The sequence below is a fragment of the Botryllus schlosseri genome, chromosome 8 (genome assembly GCF_051294905.1).
Source record: "Botryllus schlosseri isolate E-star chromosome 8, Bs_hap1, whole genome shotgun sequence".
Classification (NCBI taxonomy): Eukaryota; Metazoa; Chordata; class Ascidiacea; order Stolidobranchia; family Styelidae; genus Botryllus; species Botryllus schlosseri.
This window is the reverse complement of record NC_137243.1, coordinates 2064324-2086617: the sequence shown is the minus strand read 5'-3', so window position 1 is coordinate 2086617 and position 22294 is coordinate 2064324. Positions and strand designations below refer to the sequence as shown.

At 37.9% G+C, this 22294-nt stretch overlaps 1 protein-coding gene across 2 annotated transcripts in view; it reads right to left on the bottom strand.

Moving 5' to 3' along the window:
• LOC145444390 (nesprin-1-like) overlaps positions 1-18985 on the bottom strand; it is a 42154-nt gene extending 23169 nt beyond the window's left edge. Inside the window, exons 1-15 of one of the 2 annotated variants that reach the window (XM_080322369.1) lie at positions 18857-18985; positions 18015-18108; positions 12789-12850; positions 12342-12437; positions 11852-11935; positions 11431-11523; positions 10904-10933; positions 8049-8221; positions 4761-4966; positions 3985-4088; positions 3759-3914; positions 2340-2447; positions 1994-2149; positions 1683-1812; positions 979-1139 (exon numbers count right to left, since the gene is read on the bottom strand). In XM_080322369.1, coding sequence (XP_080178495.1) covers positions 979-1139; positions 1683-1812; positions 1994-2149; positions 2340-2447; positions 3759-3914; positions 3985-4088; positions 4761-4966; positions 8049-8221; positions 10904-10933; positions 11431-11523; positions 11852-11935; positions 12342-12437; positions 12789-12850; positions 18015-18108; positions 18857-18880 — 1677 coding nt within the window. In that variant the 5' untranslated portion in view covers positions 18881-18985. The remainder of the gene's footprint in view (positions 1-978; positions 1140-1682; positions 1813-1993; positions 2150-2339; positions 2448-3758; positions 3915-3984; positions 4089-4760; positions 4967-8048; positions 8222-10903; positions 10934-11430; positions 11524-11851; positions 11936-12341; positions 12438-12788; positions 12851-18014; positions 18109-18856) is intronic. The other variant, XM_080322370.1, reaches the window with a different exon arrangement.
• Positions 18986-22294: the final 3309 nt, after the last annotated feature.

The window sequence follows — 22294 nt, the reverse complement described above, 5'->3', positions numbered from 1 at the left end:
GTAATTCTAGTTGTGTAATTAGACTAACTACTAGGGAAAATTTTTGCAACTATTGCAACTTTTTTTTGCAGCTTCCGGCAGCTTCCTAAATACTCAGAAGTTATGTAGTATGGTGTTTTTAGCTGTTTCGAGGGTTTTTACATTGCGATTTTTCTCCATTTTTTCATGCCACTTTTTGTAACTTTTTCGATTTTTCATGAAATTTTTGCAAGTTTTTTTCGATTTTTCACGCAACCAACATTTTACTGGAAATATTTGGCACTGTATGCAAATAGACTGCCTGATTATTTCACTGTCGTTTAAATTTGAGGTCATTTCTGGTTTGACGTACAACATTCAGGTTAGACCGCCAAAAATTATATTTTAACTGGGGCAATTTTTTTCAGGCTATTGATTTTGTTGAAGTCGCCAAGACTCAGTTTCGCTACAGTGCCTTCGATACGAATCGATTAGAGTATCTCATACCCCAATCACTTCAAAGAGCTTGTCCATAAACGCAACTTTTCAGTGCAACTTTTGTGAAAAATAAATGCAAATTTCCACGGATTAGACTGCCCCACTAATTACAGTGAAACGCCGGTGATCTAATTCAAATATAATTTGTGAATCTTTGTTTCTCTAATTCTAATCTACTTCATGAAATGTTTCAATGTTCTCATTGTAATTATAATCTAGTTTATGGTTTTCCTGAAAATGCGAGCCAAGCGTGCTGTACAGACATTTGCTATTCTCAAGCTCATAAGAATGAAATGTAATTCGATATTAACGGAACTGGATTCAATGTTCAAGATTCTGCAAATTCAGTAATATAAATTTGGATCCAATTTGGAAAAAAACTATGTGGCTATTATTGTATTTCTACTGTAATTTGAAAGAAAATTTGTAGGTGTAATTCTAATTCTAATCTAATTTGGTAAATCTGGAAAATTTCAAGTTATGAAAGTCTGACAGCAGGCGCACAAACTTAATTTGGAGTACCTGAAAGCTTCGGAGCAAGTCCTCGACGGACTCTTTCGTCCCCGGTTTCACGCTCCAAGGTTTGAGCATCGACTCTGCGGCGGCGAGCACGGCGCTGGCTTGATTTTGAGCGTCCAGAAACTCGAGCTTGGCCGTTCGCGCAGACGACTCCGAACTTATTCCTGTGAAACGAAACAATATATAAGGCCGAGGTTTATCTGTAACATCCCGCATCGCAATGGAAATCAGAAGTGTACAGAACTCTATGAGTGTTCCAAAACGACTTTTTCTCTCAAATTCTACTGGCTACTTGATAAAATTGTTAGGTTACCTAATTGAAGCCTGCATACCAAATTTGATTCAATTCCAACCAGTAGCCGCATTGCTACAGGAGAAGAAAGTTTTTCATTTATTATATAAAAATGAATGGAAAAAAAAATCACAATTTTCTGTTCACCCCATGAAATTGCTAGGTTGTCTATAGAAACGATGCTCACCAAATTTGGCTCAATTCCAACCACTGGAAGCGGAGTTATTGCCGTCGAAAAATTTTGGTTTGAATAAAATAGTATTTACGGTGTCCGCTTCTTTGATTATTTATTATAGTTGTGCCCACCGTAAATACTATTTTATTCAAATCCAAATTTTTCGACGGCACTAACTCCGCTTCCACTGGTTAGAATTGAGTCAAATTTGGTGAACATCGTTCACGAACGATAACTCACGCGAAAACCGTTGACCGAAATCGTCCAGCTGTTCTTTGGGTATCGCGGGCTGCCGGCCCATTTGAGAAGTCCTCGTGTTTCTGCTGCGTTGAAACATCTGCTCCATGATCCTTTTGTTCTTGAAAACGGCCTGAGAAAGAGACAAAACATGAATGCTGTCATTTTTTTACATGCAAGAATCCCGATGGACAACATGACATGTTTTTTATATATATGGAGAGACATTTTGTCATATATGCTATTGATAAAATATGGTCGAAGAAACTACTGATTTTGCTGAGTGAAGATAAAGTATATTCTCTGCCACATACCCTGTGGTCCTCCATCTGTTTTTTGATAGCGTCCGCGGACGGTTGATTTTGTTCGTTACCATATTGACGAGACAAAACCTCTTCCGCGACGTGTAGCCAGGCCCCGACCTCGCCCAGCTGTCCCGGTAATCGGCTGTCCAGTTCTCGGTGCCATTTCTAAGCGATTAAAAAAGTGTAGTTGCAAATTTTGCAGATATAATCAGAGAGCAGAGGAGGTCAAATCAGCCATCGTCTGTACTCAAGGGGACGTAGAAATTTCCGTAAAAAATGCGAGTATTCCTATTCCAGGTTTGGTAGTGTATAAAAAACTAAAAACTGTCTATAAGGATCAGTAGTATCAACATACCTTGCCAGATTTTTCGATCTTATCCAGAAGTTTGTCCATTTCTTCAATTTGTTGCGCTGTAATGGAAGAGGCTTGCCCATTGCTCCATTTATCTCGCAGTAATTGAGCCTGTAAAACAGAAGGTCAAGGCGTGTAGACAAAACCATGTCGGTAGACTTGGACAACTAGACTATTTAGAGCGAAATGCCTTTAATCTAATAATTTAATGCCATCTTCTTGGTGAAATGTTCCATGGGCTCATTTTAATTCTGATATAATCTTAGGTATTCCTGAAAATGCCGCATGTGTCATTATCATGCTGATAACAATGAGTCGTAAGTTGCTGTGTAGTGAACTTGATTTTCCGTTGCATTTCTCTCTAATTCAGAGTATAATTCGATTTCAAAGTTTTGGAGAATTCATTAATTTTAGGTGAAATCAAATTAGGAAAAAACTGTGTAGCTATAACTCTAATTCTAATCGAAATCGGGAAAAATGGGTAGCTATAATTCTAATTCTAATATAAGTTGGAACCAACTGTGTAGCTATAATTCTAATTCTAATATTGAACAAACTGCGTAGCTATAATTCTAGTTCTGATTCAATTCGAAAAAAACAACTGTGTAGCTATAATTCTAAGTCTAATCTCATTCTAATATGGAACTAATTGTATAGCTATAATTCTAAATTTTAATCTAATGCAGAAAAATGTGTAGCTATAATCCTAATTCTGATATTGAACAAACTGCGTAGCTATAATTCTAGTTCTGATTCAATTCGGAAGAAAAAAAAAACTGTGTAGCTATAGTCATAATTCTAATATTGAACTAACTGCGTAGCTATAATTCTAGTTCTGATTCAATTCGGAAGAAAAAAAAAACTGTGTAGCTATAGTCATAATTCTAATATTGAACTAACTGCGTAGCTATAATTCTAGTTCTGATTCAATTCGGAAGAAAAAAAACTGTGTAGCTATAGTCATAATTCTAATATTGAACTAACTGCGTAGCTATAATTCTAGTTCTGATTCAATTCGAAAAAAACAACTGTGTAGCTATAATTCTAAGTCTAATCTCATTCTAATATGGAACCAATTGTATAGCTATAATTCTAATTTTAATCAAACTGCGTAGCTATAATTCTAGTTCTGATTCAATGGAAAAAAACTGTGTAGCTATAATTCTAATCGTAATCTAATTCTAATATGTAACAAATTGTATAGCTATAATTCTAATTCTAACCTAATTTGGAATAAACTGTGTAGCTATAATTCTAGTTCTGATTCGATTCAGAAAAAGATCTGTGCAGCTACAATTCTAATTCTAATCTAATTTAGAACAAGCAATTCAGCTATCATTCTAATTCTACTCCAATTTGGAAGAGCTGAAAATATTCCAGTTCTCACTCCGCATATCAGAGCCATAGGAAAAAATGATTTACCCGATCGTCAAATTTGTCGAATTCTTTCTGAAATTCCAAGCGGTCGGCGTAGTCCTGATTCCTGTATCTGAACCTCTTGTGGACGTCCGCCAGTTTTGTTTCGGCCTCGTGAAGATATTCCATCACTTCTTCGTATTGGAGGATGTCTTCGTCAACCTAAACGATGCATTGACATCATTCGATTGCCCGGTGCCTTAGCGCAGTAAAATAACCGGCGATAATTTACCTGCGGCGTGTCATCTTTCATATCGCCCACTTCTGAAAATCCTTTCACAAATTGCGCGACGTACGTCATAATCGATTTTTCATCCGGCCTGTCCACGTCGACATCTGAAATAAAAGCGTGATCTTACTTTGAAGTTTTCAAATTAGGACTTGTGTGATCGCAAGTCCACGCAGGCCAGATACGGTATTCAAATTCAAAGTTTACTGTCAACCCCGTGAAATTGTGGAGTCTCGAGTTCAGCCAAGTCATATGACTCGAGACGCAGACGGCCAAGACCGACTTTTCTTTGTAATTTTGAAGAATAGTAAGGTAACCTCATTATCGCGATTTCGTCTATTGGTACTGGTACTTGAAAATGCGATCAGAAACTGCTAAAAGTGAGGAAAATTAGTATTTAAGAAATGCGAACCATTCGATGTCACCAAACAGTTATAAAAAGTAGATTTAACAAGATTTGAACTGGAAACTGAGCACAATGACTTGGACCCGGACTCGAGTCATAATACCATAACTCGGACTCGACCCTCTGCTCGCTTACTTGGACTTGACTCGGTAATGAGTTGCAAATGACTCGAGTCAAACTATACAAGTGAGATTGACTTGTGACTCGGAGCCTTGCGACTTGGTTACAACCCTGGTTGATAGTAGAATTTGAAAAATTATGAAAAACTTGAGATCGGCTAATTAGTAGCTAACAAAATAACATGTAGGAAAAAACAGCCACACAGCATGATAGAAAAATCAGAAACGTAACATTGAGAGCATTCCACACAAACCTTCAGGCTCTAGAAGTCTGGGAATGCCGAGATGCTTTTCGGCTGTGTCGAAGGCGTGCTCCAAGTTCTGTATGTTTGAGTTCTGCGCGATTTGTTCCGGATCGACGAGCTCGGGCCGAATTGTGTAGATCATCTTGTTAAAAGCCTTTCCGTCTCTCCAACTTGGTCCGAAATCTTTGACAACTACATTCAATCCGTCCGGATTACTACAGAATAAAGATGTACACATCAATTTTTTTACTTGCACTATTTTATTACGACTAGTAACGCTGGGAAAAACCGAGTACTCAACTCGAGTCAATTTTTGTATCGACTCGACTTGTACTCGAGTCATTTCACATGACTCGAACCAAGTCACATGACTCAAGACTAGGACGGCCAAGACCTACATTCCATGGTAATTTCGAAGAATAGTTAAGTTACCACATGATTGGTATTTCGTCTATCAGTCCTGATACTCGGAAAATAGGGCCAGAAACCGTTAGGACCGAGGAAAATTACGATATTATGAATGCGAGTCATTCCACATCACTTCAGCAGAGTTGAAAAAAGTGGTTTGAACCACTTATCAAGAGTGAACAGCGCAACAACGGGACGTATGTTACTGCAGTCTCAAAATTACATCATACTTTGTCAAATTTGGTTTTCATTCGAATGTCTGTATGTATGCTTGTTATTGCGCAGTTAACTCCTGATCAGGGGCATGTGAAAAGTGTCTTAGGTAATAAATTGTACCGCTATGGCAATGAAATCAATATTGAAGTTTAGTACAGCCAGTCACCTATTTAATAATTAGTAGGTATTAAGTTGCAATTGAAGCTGATTTAATAACCAACACACTGGCCCAACTAGCACAAAGAGAAGTAGAGCAATAGAGAAGTTAGATAATAATCAATATTCGGCATACTTCAACGATCCATCGATCCATTCAATACAGCCAGACAATGTCGTCATAAATAAATCAACAGGAAATGTCAATAGTGCATATCGGTTAAATGAATCAGCCGCGGCATTGCCGTAACGTTATGTACACACACAATAGCGTCATTAGAAGTTGTGTTGATAAGGAGAGAGCAGACCCACGTCACGTTATAGCTGAGTGGGCAAGCAATGTGAGTCATGGTCACCTCAAATGGTAGATAAAGGTAAGCGTCGGCTATTTAAAGAACTGCGGACTTCCGATATTTAGGCTGTCCGAGCCTTCCAAGAGCCGCTCTAAGAACCGAAGCTACCCGTCTTCAACAAGTGTGCACTGATGTCGAAGTTGAAAAAAACGACAAAATCGCAAAAAAAAAGTACAAAATTCGGAAAACCCATAAAAATGCACAAAATGACAAAACGGAAAAAAAATTATAAAACACCTCAAAACCAGCTGACAAACTCAAAAATTCGACAAAAAAAAACTTCGAGGCTCAGGAAGGCGCTAATGACAGCCGCTTTGAGAGACTTTGTGCACGGCTATATAATGGAGAAACTTCTGTATTCTGTCTCCAGCGAGGATTGAAAGGCAGTGCACAACAAACTTGCAGTATATTTGGTAATAATACATCGTTTTATGTGGATAGCGGCAGTGAGTTTGTTATCGGGCCTATGATGACTTCAGTGCCCGTAATATCATAACATCATAGTCAGAGTTTGTCAACAATTTTCAGTTTTTCTAAATTAGATTCAAATAAGAATTACAGCAACACAATTTTTCCAAATTAGATTAGATTTAAAGTTATAGCTAAACAGTCTATTCCAAATTACGGTAGATTAAAATCAAGTTCAGCTGGTATCAGATCAGAGTTCAGCCTCGTAAGCATGGCTTGTTTCGCAATACACAGTTCTCTCGTAGCATTTTCAAGGAATCCAGAAATTGGTTTAGAATTGGAACGTAGAAACATTTCACAGATTAGATTACAATTGGAATTAGAATTAAAATACAATTAGTAAAATCAGATAACTAGAATTATCTCGTCTAATCATAGTCGCCAATTTCTGGTCACGTGCCAAAGAATATTTTTTGGAATCTTGGCGCAGCCATCGCAATTTTCCGTGATTTTTCTTACAATATAATTTACTTTTTTCAACATAATCGGTGTCAAATTCATTTCATATATATAGCACTATTTTTTTTGTTCCAGCAATTATAAAGATGAAGGTACAGTAATTCTATATACAATTGACAAGTACATACAGATAGAAATAATTCGAATATTTTCGGCTGACACTCGCCAGGGGTAATCGTCAGCAGCTAGTACTGAGCAGCAACAGTTTTTCGGCATCGAATTTTTGTCAAATCCAGAATTTTCGACTTTCATAACTTCGCTTCAGCGGGTCGGAATCGAGCCAAATTTTATGTGCAGCATTTTTTAAACAACCTCACAGTTTCCCGTGCAAAAAAAAAGGTTTTTGAGCAATCTAGGCAACATGATCACTATCAGCTCGCAAGATTACCAGACTTTAATCTGACATATCAACCGCACTTATCGACACATGCGTCATTTCAACGCTAGTCCTATCATGCTATGTCTTGTTTCTTTTCCATCCAGTGTGCATTGGGGCCTTTGGGGGTCTTCAAAAATGACTTTTTTTTCTCAAATTGTACTGGCAACTTGATAAAATTGTTAGGTTACCTAATTTAAGCCTACACACCAAATTGGGTTCAATTCCAACCAGTGGAAGCGGAGTCATTGCCGTCGAAAATTTGGATTTGAATAAAATAGTAATTACGGTGGGCACACCTATAATAAATAATCAAAGAATTGGTCACCGTAAATACTATTTTATTGATGATCCAAATTATCCAACGGCAATAACTCCGCTTCCACTGGTTGGAATTGAACCCAATTTGGTGAGCATCGTTTCTATAAACAACCTCACACTTTCATGGGGTGAACAGAAAATTTTGAAATTTTTGGTAATTTATTTTTATATAATAAATAGAAACTTTTTTCTCCTGTAGCAATGCGGCTACTGGCCGGAATTGAACCAAATTTGGTGTGTAGGCTTAAATTAGATAACCTAACAATTTTATCAAGTAGCCAGTACAATCTGAGAAAAACAGTCATTTTTGAAGACCCCTAGTGTGCATACTTCTTATTTACATCGCCTAGGTCTAGGCGGGTGTCTGATTTCAAAAACTACTCCAAGTCGTTTCGACACCTTTCTATCTTTTCAATGTATCGCAGTCTTGTGTAGTGTTTTGAAATGATGAAAACAGTAATAAAGTGATATTGATGCAAAATGCGATAATAATAGCTTTAGGCCTGTTGCATTGCTCACAATACACAATAACAATCTTACTTTGCGGTTTTCTTTTTCACCCACTGTAAAAGTGCTTTTTTGGCCGCACCTTTCCATTTTGATTTAGCGCCAGTTCTTCGTTTTTGAGGCGGGCCGCTGGACATGGAATCTAAGCTCGAGGTGCTGGTGGACAGTTCACCGGAGAGAGGCAAGTTCCCGGTTAGTTGTTCGATCTGTAGATGCACAAAGACGGCTTACTATTAATTCTGGTTCATCTAGATCAGGGGTTTCTAAACTGGGGATCGTGAACTAGGTTTAGAACAATGTTGGTTGAACAGCATCATCAAGTTACCAGATAATTATCCTTTGGTAATGATGCGGTCACTGGGAATATTACTACCTTGCTAGTCTAGTTTAGTTATCATATTTTAGGCATGGAATAGCCTACATATAGTTGAGCTTGACGTGACGGCCTTTTTCATATATTTTAGCCGTTGGCTTCTAGAATTTTGGGGGTACAGTTAACCGCCCGCAAAACTTAAAGGGGTCCGTCATCAAAAAAGTTTAAGAACTACTTATCCAGATTAAATATATTACTCGTAGCAATTCCGAGGTTGCTTCACTTCCGAGGCCTTGCACAAACATTGGGGTTGTTCAAAAATAATTTTTTTTCCGAATTCTGGGGATTCACTGATCATATAGTTAGGTTGCTCACCAAATTTGGCTCGATTCCCAATGGTAGATGTGAACGCACAGGAGTTTGAAAATTTAGAATTTATTATTAAAAATTGTGTTTCCGAATTTTACCGTCAACCGCACGAAATGGTTTGAGTTGTCTACAAAAACGATGCAAAACAAATTTGACGCAATTCCAGCCCGCAGATGCGAAGATAACTGAGTTTTTTTGCAATAATTCTAGGATTACCAACTGTCCAGGCTATTTTTACGAATCCGAAATTTTCAACTGCAATAACTTCGCTTAAACTTGGAAATGAGCAAAAATTCTTAATCATCTTTCTTTAGACAATTCAACAATTTCATTGGGTTGACAGTAAAATTTGGAAATTTTTTGAAAAATTGTTTATAATTAATCTTAAATTTCCAAACTAATGCGTGTTCTACCAGTTGAAATCGAGGCAAATTTGGTGTGCAGCATTTTTTAAGCAACATAGTAATCAGTGAATCCCGGAAAAAAGGGTATTTTTGAATAATAAATGGAACTCAAGGAAACAACACATTACATAAATTATTCATTACGAGATCGTTCCCCGATACTGGTGCAATTTCTCTGCCACAAACATGTGTTCAATGATCAGAATAATTGAAGCTTACGGTGAATGTGCGTTTCTATAGCGTAGTGCTCAATCTATAAATGTGGGCCTGTGTCTTGGTGAAACTGAAATTGAATATATTTATTCATCGGGAGAGAGAACCTTTCATATTACACTCTCGAGCCAAGGTGCAAATCACATTTGACCTGGTATTGAAACTACTTGAAGACTCTTGTAGGCGCAGAACTTCAGTGTACAGCAGTACAATAGATTCATATTGACATGAACCCGAATATTTTCGGCTGACACTCGTCAGGGGTAATCGTCAGCAACTAGTAGAGAATTGGAAAGAACATTGTATCTCAACAATCGTATCACAAAATATGACGTCACCGGCATGAAATTTCGACTAATCGGAGTGAAGAGATGGCTTAAGCTTAATGTACTATTTTTAGATGTAGGCACAGCCTTGGTTGGCATATTTTGATAAAAGTCGACTCCAAGGCACCCAAACGAAAGTGTGGGGGTAATTGTCAGCGAATAGTGTTGTCCTCTCTCAAAGACCTTTACAACTCTCTACTAGTTGGCGACGATATTCTGGTTTACTTCCATATAAATATAGGCTTATTATAGAATTGTATATTGAAACTACTATCTTAAGCGATGAACGCAAAAGTATCAACAGTCGCTAATATGGTTCAGATTTTTCATGGCACATGAAAAATTAAAGACGCAGTCGGCGATTAAAATTGCCTCACTCAGTCAGGTGCTGTGAAATTTCGTGAAATAACGCAATGTGAGTGAGCAATATGCAGGCAAATTACTATGTCGATGAGATTTTGTACTTAGTAGTGTGGCAGTTTTTTCAGGCCAAACTACTTCGCAAGGACAGACGGTTCGAACCAGAAATGATGATAAATAGTACAATTCTAACCTTATGTGCGAAAACACCCAATTGACATACACAAGGGCAAAATTTTCACAGCATTAAGTTTTTAAGGTAAAAAAACGTCAAAATTTTGATTTTCAGGTCAAAATCTTTCGTTTTTAGGAAAAGAAAAATTCGCCAAAGTAATGAGTAATACTCTAATACTTGATTCATAAACGAATCCTTAAGGCACTACATTTGCCCAATCCTACTCCATCACTATTAACATCATAGCAATCTTGTCCAGACGTTTACATCAGGGTGATCCACAGGGTTGTAATGACTCGACTCGAGTCACGATTTTCTGACGACTCGACTTGACTCGAGTCATTTTCTCAAAATACGGAAATGACTCGACTCGAGTAAATCTGCGTATCGACTCGACTTGAACTCGAGTCATTGCGCATGACTCGAACCAAGTCATATGACTCGAGACTCCCAAGAACAAGACTGCTCGCTGACTTGGACTCGGACTTGACTCGGTGGTGAATTGAAAGTTATAAAAGTGAGATTGACTCGCGACTCGGAGCCTTGTGACTTGATTACAACCCCGATGATCAATTAACAAATTGATATTCACGACACCAGTGTATAATCCTACACAAAACAACATATTGCACAACACAAAACACTACATGATGGTGGCGTGACAGATGAAGTGACGAGACAGGGATGCATGAAATGAAGGGTAATCCGCATGCAGAATCCTTACTCACCGTCAGTATAGGCAAGAGGGTTTGTCGAATCTTTGAAATTGCAACACGGCCATGTTAGTATCGCATATCATGAAACATTATAGAAGGTGATTAACTACTAAAAGTTCAAGATTAATAAGAAAAAATTTATACATCTATCATATTTTCTATCCTAATTCCATAAAATATATTGTGATTTCATTCGAAACCTGTAAAGAAGCCTACTTCAAGCAAGGAGTCTCTGGTGCTTATCAATTGATGTTATACATAACATTTAGCTACATCATGCACACTGCTTTGGAAATCCAAAGAGTTTTTTGCAGTAGTTCTATATGATTAGCAGTCCCTCATTAATAACTGATGTAAGCACCCAATCTGATAGGCCCCGATTGGAAAAGTGGTTAGTTACGGTAGGAATTTAATTCGATATATCTGAAGCATTGATAGAGAATTGGATTCATTGTTATCAGCGAACAGTTTGCCATTTTACATACAGAATTTACACAATGCTGGGAAATAGACAGGCTAGTTTATTACATGTGTCTCACCTGGAAGTATAAAATAATTGACCACAAAAGACCGAGAACAATGGACGGCTTGCCATCGACGACATCTGCCGCGTTGATATTGACAAGTTTGATCTGCAAAACAGTTAGGACGTAGTCATTCGCTTAGAAGACCAAACTTCTCTTCCAGAAATGGTCTTTTACAAGAAAAATCTCACAATCCTTGCATGCAAGGCTATGAGAGAGTGTCATATTGATCAATTTCCTCGTTAGGTATGTTATTTCAAATCTAGTGAGGCAATTAAAGTGAGTCTTGCTTGTGACAATCATTGTGATTAGGGCCCTATTGTACATCATCCCGTTTTAACAAACAGGGAAATTTAATTCTTTATGAAATTTACCTCAAAATCCGCTGCTGCAGGCTGCTCAAGCTCAACAAAATATGATAACAACAAAATGTTACCTTTTTTGACTCTAATAACTGTAGGGCATTTTGAATATTTGTGAGATAACCGACGCGCTTTGATTTCCGGCTGGTTTCTGTCACCTGAAAAAAAGTCGACACCATGATACAGCACTCATTCAAATGGTTCATTATTAAGCGAAAAGTTGATTAATGATGATAAATGAAAATGCCGCAGAAGAACTGTAAGGTGCTAAACGAGCCAAGCTTGCTGTACAGATATCTGTAATTTTTATGCTTCTAAGAATCTACTCTGCTTCGATACAAGCTGCACTTGATTTTTGTTGTATCTCATTCCAGCACGGAGTTTAAACGAGTGTCTATGTTTTTGCGAATTCAGCAATCCTAATTCTAATCGAATTCGGAAATAAACCGTGTAGTCGTAACTCTAATTTTATTCAAATTCGGAAAAGCCTGGATGATAGTATTACGACGCAAAGCAGCCGCATGTATTGCAACGCAACATGTCAGCTCGAAAATCCCAACGTACCATTCTCTCCCCGGACAGAATCTGCAGCAGCGCAATGAGTTTGGTTCCGTCTTTGATGTCTTCGAATAGATCTGTAATCTCCATGGGAGGTCGCCACTGCAAGGGCACAAGAATAAAGTCAGCAATTTCAACTCCGTACACAGTTCGCCATCGCGATATTCAGATTTTTAAAATAGACTAGAACTACCGGTACTCACTTTTCAAAATTCGCAACTAGAACCAGAACTACTGCAAAAAAGTAAGTAGTCAGTTGACCGTCAACTACGGTACCTAGATTCGCAGTCTGTTAAGTCTGACAATATCCACTGATGCCAATAAAGCAGATGTATGCCTATAAGTATTACTCAATGTTTCAAAAATATAGCAGTAAAACAGTAGCGTCTTCAAGTCAAGTGCAATATATTTCTTATACAGGTACGGTTTGATGATAGCTCGCTGTGATCTCACCTTTCGTAGATGTGAATTCATCCATCTTGTGAATGTTCTTTTCTGGACGGACTGGTGACGGTCTGTAAGGTTATAAAATGTAGGTAATATATATAATGTCACTAATAATTCAATTCATAAATTACAATGCTCCAATGTAGGCTATATATAGGACGAATTAGACTTAAGGTATGTGTATATTTATATGTACTACAATACATTGAACTATTTTGTCCCCCTATTCACAAATGCGTCATCTCTATTTTCCTTTATTGAAAAATAGGATAGCCAGGAAGTAATGTATCACTTGATAATCAATTCTTGATCATCATAAGTTACTATACTCCCATGTATACATAGGACACATTAGGCTTATGTGTAATACATTGGAGCAGGGTGTCCCGCTGTCTCACTATTCATGGATAAATTTGATAGCCTAGGATGATCCAGGAAAGGACTTGTCAATTATTGACATAAGCGCACATGAAGATTTCTCGATATTTGGAACATAACAGGCAGTTGAGCGTAAATCAAAAGATCAAAAGAATATGTAATGCAGATAAGCCTAGTATCTGATTTTTCCATGCAATATGATCATGATCCACCGATAAATATTGGTCGATTGGGCGCTTGATCACAATGCGCATTAATAAAAAACATCAGGCTACCGTAATCCACCTACACATTTTGTACCTCGCCATTAGGCTATAGAAGCAAATATCCCATTCCAAAGGCAGATGTGTTATCGGACAATTATCTACGTTTCTTTTTCATGTATAACTCTTTACTCCAAGAATGTGCAAATCAAACAAACGACTCTTTTGAAAATATACCGCTAAAGTTGATTTACGGAATTACATTAGCCTCAAGATACCAAGTCTCAAAACAAATAACATAATTCCCTATTGTTGTGCGAAGCTGAAGCTGTGATCAAAGAACGGGAAAGAATAGATCATTAACCTACAGCTAACAACTTCTTTCCTGAATTTCTTTTGTGTGATACTGACAATTGGAGAAAATTGACCAACAGACGCTTAACTAATAGCTAAAACAACAAAGGAAGAAGCATAAGGAAATAGCGGGAGAAGTGAACAAGAATGTACATCTCAAAGTCAAGTAAATAATGTAGGCCTACACATCAATGCTGAATAGCTATTAATATACATATGCAGTGCTTTGTTGCATGTTATCAATTATTTTCAACACTTCTCATCTGGGTGCATTGTCATTCAGGCACAGTTGTAGTATCTGTCTGTCTTTATTAATGAAAAGAATACCGCGTTGGTTCTATGCAACCAATACCTACTACTAAAACAGAGGTGGCCAGCCTTTTCGGCCAAAGTGCCACATGCAATTGACGAACCATTGCACGAGCGACTAGCCGCACGCAGCGCGAAAATTTTTCAAAGTTTATATGTCAATAATATTGTTATTTGAGCGTATTGAGGGTCTGTTGTATATCGCTGGGCTCAGTTTGCATGGAATGGACTATTCGGCGCCCGGACATATCAATATCGAAAGCTTCGGCCAACATGCGTCAATCATTTAATGCTTAATTTTCATTGTCGACGGTCTTTGTGCGAGCACAAACGCAAGGTCGCATGTTGGACGACACATGGGCTCGTAATTGTGAATATAGTTAGACTCAATCTGGTACATTATTAGGCATTCTTTCATTTTCAGGAGGGGGGTAACAATATTAAAAGCAAGAAATCGAGTGACAATAACATATTGCGGCCGTTCGTGAAGCAGGAAGAAAATTTTTACTTTAGATACCGTAAATCTACCGTAGAATATTCTGCTTTATTATAATGTACCAAGGTCTACACCAAAAACGTGACTGGCCCATGGATCTGCCAATGTGTCGGAACTGATATTTTAGTGGTCACATCCATGACTAATCAAATTTTTCGTTGGCCTTGTAAGTTAACAATCTGGGCAATCCATTTTTGATAATGTTACTATAATTTCGAAAATCACCTTGCGGGCCACGGGTTGGTCGCCCCTGTACTAAAGCCATATTCATTATTGATGTCAGACCATCAGTTGTAACTGGAAGTAGGGTAACAATTTATAATTATAAGTATACAAATTGGTTAGTACAACAATATTAAGCAATAGAGAGAGAGGGGGGGGGATTTAGTCATCATCGAAAAATATAAAGCCAACAAAACAGCGTAAACTTCAGAAACACACTGGGACATGCCAAAAAAAATTGGCTACAGTGTCAATTTTAAAACAAATGAGACGTCTACGACACGCAGTACATAGAATGAAGGCCAAAACGTTTTATGATTGCAAGATGAAGAGGCAGCGAAGTGATCTGTTGATCATCGAGCCAACTGCAGCTGATAGGCGTACATTGGCTATAAATTACATACATCGCACGGTAACAGTGAATTGTAGTACTGGCAGGATGAACGTAAGTGCACATTAGGGCTGTTCAAAAATAACTTTTTTTCCTGAATCTTGCTGGTTACTTGATTAAATCGTTAGGTTGCCTTAAAAAACGACGCACACCAAATTTGAATTCATTCCGACAAATATTCGCGGGTTACGTAGAGTTTGAAAATTTTGGATTTGCCCATAAACGCAAAAAAAATTTTTTCTCAAATTTTTTTGCCAACCCCATGAAATTGTTGGGCTGTCTTCAAAAACTATGCAAAACAAATTTGACTCAATTCCAAGCCGTAGAAGCGGAGTTATTCCAGTTTTTCGGTGATAATTCTTGGATTATCCACCAATCAAGGATAATCCCAGAATTATCGAATAAAAACTGAAATAACTCCGCTTCTACGGCTTGGAATTGAGTCAAATTTGTTTTGCATAGTTTTTGAAGACAGCCCAACAATTTCATGGGGTTGGCAGAAAAATTTGCAAAAAAATTTTTTTTGCGTTTTTGGGCAAATCCAAAATTTTCAAACTCTACGTAACCGGTGAATATTTGTCGGAATGAATTCAAATTTGGTGTGCGTCGTTTTTTAAGGCAACCTAACGATTTAATCAAGTAACCAGCAAGATTCAGGAAAAAAAGTTATTTTTGAACAGCCCTAGTGCACATGCTAGGATAAACCGAGGAAATGAATAGAAAGTGCATCAGAACAAACAAAATATGTTGACTGATAGCCTACTAGTTGGCCTTAAAAACACTCTTAGCTTTTGTATGAGTCAATAAGAAAGGCGTGATACATGGCTTTAAATACATACCGGTATAAAGAATTGCTCCTAATATGGGAAGGGATGGAGTTCCATATTAGAGGACCTTGATAGGCAAGGGTTTTGAGCCTTGGGTAAATACAAATTCAAGAGAGAACCTCTTGTAAAATCAGAATGATGTTCACTGATAGGGGTAAAATAGTCCGAGAAAATGTCAGGTAGGGTATTATTGCAGTACTTATGCATCTATAGAGATCATCAATTTTCAAGATCTTTTGACTATAATATAAAAGGTTAACGCGATCTCCACGATTGGCAAGGCACATTAGTTTGATGGCTTTATTTTGCAGACTCTTATCTCGATCCAAATGTTTCTCTAATGTGGATCCCCAGAGGATGATACCATAAGTTAGATGAGAGTGAAATAGGGTATGACAAATCCTTATACGCGTGGACCTTGGTAATATAAAACGTGACTTTCGAATGATTCCTATGGCCTTAGATAGCTTGTTGCAGATAGTGGTTATATGCTCACCCCATGTCAGATTATTATCACTAACTATACCTAGATAATTTATGCCTGTCTGAAGAATCAGGCTTCCCCCATTCAGCCTTATATCAATATTTCTTTTCGAAATCCTTCCAAAGAGCATAGGGTGAGTTTTTGAGGTATTTATAGTTAATCTATTATTATTCATCCAATCCAATATTTTTGTAGGTTTGAGTTGTAAGAGGACTCTAAGTAAGTTATATTGTTCGATGATAGCACCAGGGATGTGTCAACTGCAAATAACTGGATAGTAAGGTCAGCGGCATTTTATCTAAGTCATTTATATACATCAAAAACAAGAAGGGACCTAGTACGGACCCTTGTGGTACACCCATTTAAACTATTGATTTATCGCATGAAAATTCGTTACTTTTAACAAATTGGCTTCTGTTGTTCAAGTAGGACTCCGATAGTTTAAACACAACTCCTCTAAAACCATAGTAGTGTAATTTGCCTAGTATTATTATTCTATCGACTGTGCCAAATACCTTTTGCAGATCTAGATAAACACGAATGGTTGATAGCTTGTTAAAAAAGCTATGATAGATGTTATGAACACTATCAATTGCTGCATGCAGGTTTTCTCTAAACCCAAACTGTTTTTTAGATATTATATTAAATTCATTGTGAAGTTGGTTAATCTATTCAGCAATAATTTTTCCAAAATTTTAGAAAAAACTGGTAATATTGATATGGGTCTATAGTTGGATAACTCTAGTGATTGACAAAAATAGTTAGTTATGAGGTCGGTTAATCGAGGCTAGTTAAGTTTCAGTGATTGCAATTAGTAATCGATTAAACACACAATCACCTAGTAAAGTGATGTTACAGAAATCGTTGATTTTTTTTCTCTTCAGGAGGCTTATTTGTTAACTTCTAAGTGTCTGCTTATCAGCAATCTGTTGCTTGTTTATACGAATTCAGTATCCAGGTTAATGAGGTTATCATTCGGGCCTATTTTGAAACGTAGGAGACTACATTGTTTCTTGAAAATAATATAATTTTGAACCATAATTTATGATATCAATACGGTGCAAATAATAAATATTATTATCACAAATTGATTGCGATTTCGTGAAATCATAATCGCAAGCGAGTAAAGATATGTCTAGAACATTGGTTCATAAACTGGGGGGCTTGAGAGCATTTGAAGGGGGCCGCGAAACTCACTTCAACTCATTTTTTTTCGAGCTCTGCGCGATTAACCTCAATTTCGTGGTTGTTGCCCTGTCTTTAGACCGAATTTCATATTTGAGAATTGCCTCATCCACTGTCATAACCTTCCATGCCATCAAACTAGCCGACGAGATTGCCAGCATTATGGTCTCATTTTGTGATATAATAATATATGAACGAAAATCATAATTTCAATACTACTTTCCAAAATAGAAGCCTTATAAGTTGAATTGGTTGTATCGCAACATCCAAAGCACAAAGATAACTTTGCGGTCATATAAAAGTTACATATTTCAACTTTCCAGATCTTTGATACTGATTGGATGCCATAATGAATGGTAATGTCAAAAGGTAGACGGACATACCTTGAAGTTCTGCTACAGCTCTTCCAATCCCGTAACCACTCGAGCCCAGCATTCGAGACGGCCCATGGCGTCGAGGCGCGGCCCGAGGTAGCTCCTAAATAGAAGTCTACAATCACATACTGTGAACTTATCACCTTTCGTCAAGTAACGGGTCTCAACTGAGGCTCTAAATCCCAAGAGACGTTGAATAACATTATTTAGTGCAGGAGTTGCTAACCTTTTTACAAAGCGGCCCCCTATGAAAATTATGAAAAATCAATCAACCATTCAAAAATTTGAGAAACTATAGCCTATTTTAATAAAAAAACAATGGTTTATGCATTTTTTGTATAGTTATAAATATAATGATAAAATGATATAAATACAGCACACAATACATGTATATTAATTAGTTAAATGCACATTCAGTTAATATGATGGGTGAGCTTGTTTTTACTCTGACGATGTATTAATTTCCGGTTTGGTGTAGAAGCGGAGAAACTAAACTCAAGATAAAGCAGTAAGGCATCGTTGTACAGGTATTTTTATAAAATTTCAAGTTATTTCTCTAGTTACAGTGGATTAGACATAGATATTTATTATAAATTTTTTCATATATTTTCTAAAAAAGGTTTATGGTCGGAAATCCCTGATTTAGTATCCCGGTAAGGATCTTAGTGACCATTTTATTAAAGGATTTCATACCAGGCTATTAAGTAGGGTATCCTGCATGGCCATTCCTACATGGCAGTACTTGTTGCATGAAATAGGCTATACAGTTAAGCGTCAGAAAAACTACAAAAGCTTGTATAGTTGGCACTTTTCCAACAGATATGAATCAAGAAATATATCGTCATACGTACGCCGTTATTAGGGTTCGCTGCCATTTCAGCGTTTGAATTGCCACGGAAACACCCGAACTCTCTTTACTGCATTTGTCGGATGAAATAGAACATTTAAGTGCAAATCCTTTCGAAAATGATGCATAAAATCTGCAAACATACGAGGATAAATCAAGATAGAAATACATATGTGGTTCATGAAATGCTGAGACAATTGTGATCTAGGCAACAATTAGGCCGACATACTGAAACTATACTAATACCGAAATATTTGGGTTTATTCCAGTATGAATAAATTATTAAATTAGAAACTAAAACAGATGCAGGTAGGCTACATTATTTTATTCTGAGCGAACTGTGAGAGATCTTTGATTCGAACTCCAAACTTCTGATATACCATAGCTATAGCGTTCATACTATTATAGAGTTCATTCTCTTATAGCTTTTATATAGCGTCATACCATAAGAATGACAAATATCTGTACACCAGGCTTGGCACATTTCGTAGTATACAGTTTTCCTGTAGCATTTTCAGGAAGCTAAGAAACTATATTAGAATTAAAATTAGAGCATAGAAAGATTTCACGAATTGGATTAGTCAAATCCGACAGCCGACAGGCATTTCGTCTTGTGTAGATTATATCAGTGACAGCATTATTATAACAGTCGCCCTGAAAGCATATTAAACCATGCGAAAATCCCCAATATATATCTAAAATAACGGTTAGTATATAACATATCTATATATATTATGCTAAAGTAAAATAAACTACGGTAACAGTACCACTGCCATGTCTCAGTTACTAGGGACGCAGTCCTTTCAAATGAAGCGGAAATCAAAACGACAAACGTTATTCAATGGTTCACTGATTTTGAGGAACACTCAACCAGAGATGGTCGGATTCCTAATTTTCGGGATCCGATTCCATCCGGCTCCGGCTTGTAATTCGGAATTCAGAATCCTGAATTTCCAATTCAGATTCCGAAATAACTTTGGTAAAATCATGCTAATCATTCCTATTTCGGCGAAGAAATCCTGAAAGCCGACTTTTAAAAAGAGTGAGAGAGAGAGAGAGAGAAAGAGAATTTTTTCGGCTCTATAGTTCCACCTCAAAGCGAAATACGATTCAATATAGATCCAGGCTGTAGCGAAAGGATCGGGAGATCATTAAGTCAGTTCCAGCCTGAATGGAGGTTTGTTGCATTAAGAAACTCAGAACTCAAAAAATAGCACATTCGTAATGTAGCAAAAAGAGAAGAAAATGAAAGTAAATTCCAAAATTTATGATGATCAACTTCGACCTCTAGCTTCTGCAAACTCAATTAACATTCCCTTCATACCACGTGTCAATCAAATTTTACACAGTGTGCTTTAACCAGGGCTGTGGAGTCGGTAAATTGTACCACCGACTCCAACTCCCACTTCAGACATTTTCAATATACCGACTCCAATTCCGACTCTCGAGCCTTTAAACGCACCTACTCCTACTTGGCTTCGACCAGGGCTTTGGAGCCGGAGCCGGAGCCCGGAGCCGGAGCCCCGGAGCCGTGCATTTTTACCGGAGCTGGAGCCGGAGCCGGAGCTCTATATAAAATTCTGCCGGAGCCGGAGCCGGAGCTGGAGCTAGTTATTTGACGGGTAGCTCCGGCTCCGACGTATTTCATATGATGATATTATATATGCAACAACCATATCTGCTGAGCTCACATAATTCAGCAGCAGGCCTTCACGAAATTATGAATCTTTTCCTCTTTGGCGCTACCTTATCCGACTAACCATGTTCCTGGGGATTTAACAGCAGAGCAGTCATAAGTTCAATGTACAATTTTCATACATGAATGCCGAACCTCGGTATGCTAGATATGCCTGTGAATATTATGGGTATTCGGCATACCCGCAATTTCATCATCAGCACAACCTTGTTGGCCAATTGTACGGTTCGAAAATAATGATCACTATGTATTACGCGAAATGGGAGAGAGGATAAAAACGTGATTTCGTTGCACAATGCACATGTCAATATGACGAGCACGAGCCTAGAAATTCCATCTCATTGTTGCTATGAATTGGATGAGCAAATACTCGTTCTTTCATGATAGTTCGTTAATCGGGCCGCGAAATTGGACAGTGTTAGCCTAGTGTCCTATATGGTGTCGACACAACCAAATCTCACGGCTCAATGAAATTGGTTCACGTCATACTTTACATTTAATCAAAGGCAAATTGACGGTGATTTTGACCGGATTGCCGAACATTAAATTTGATGAACCGGGTATCAATCGAAAGCTGACGCTGTACTGCTTGCGAAAATATAAATTTTATTCCGCTCGTGGCCCATGAACCCCAACAATCAGCCCCAAATTATTCATTGTTGAGGAGATTGGCAGTGTGACGCAACGATACTGTCTGGCGAAACGAGAGAGTATAGCTCAAGAGCAAGGACGCGGCTGGACATATCGATATCGAAGATTTCCGGTAATATACGACAATCATTTTGTGCCTACATTTCATCGTCGACGATCTTTCCGCGAGCGCAAACGCGAAAAGACTTTCTCTCGTAATTTCGAATATAGTTAGACTCAATCGGCTAAATCAGGCGTTTTTTCATTTTCAGGAGGGGGTAGGCTACAAAGCAAAAAATCGTGTGCCAATTAAACACGCGAAGCGCGAAGAAAAATTATACTACTCTTCTAGTTTATTGTAATGTACGACGATTTACTTGAAATGTGACTGGACCCTGGATCTGCCAATGCGTCAGAACTGATATTTTAGTCATCAACATCCCAAGTGTTGCGGCCAGACTATAGTCATATTTTTGGTTGGCCTTGCAAGTTCACAATCTGAGCAAACCAATTTCGATAATATAACAGGATTTCGATAATATAATGGGAAATGAGCTCGCGGGCTACTTAAAACCTTCTCGCGGGCCACATATGGCCCGCAGGGCGCGGGTTGCCCACCCCAGATATATACTAACACAGGCACCTTCGATAGTTTACAGAGCCGGAGCCGGAGCTGGAGCCGGAGCAGTGGTAATAATGCGGCTCCGGAGCTGGAGCCGGAGCTAGTGTATGATAGAAGAAAGCTCCGGAGCCGGAGCTGGAGCACTGCAAATTTACGGCTGCTCCAAAGCCCTGGCTTCGACATCGACTATTTTCCTCACAGAGCTCCGACTCCGACTCCAACAGTACTACAAATCTACTTCGATAATTATATGCGACAGTGATGGTTTATTGACTTTCATATAACCCTTAAACATATGCAAACATATTATTCACGATGACATGCAAAATTGTTTCATTGTGGCATACCTCGAAATAGACCTACTCACTGTACAATTAATATGGAAGTATTTATTTCGAAATATCTTTCCTTTTTACCAGCTAGCCAACAGATCGATATCTGTTCTTTTGTGTATTGGCAGCACCGTAACTGCCGCACCCCAAACCCCCCAAATG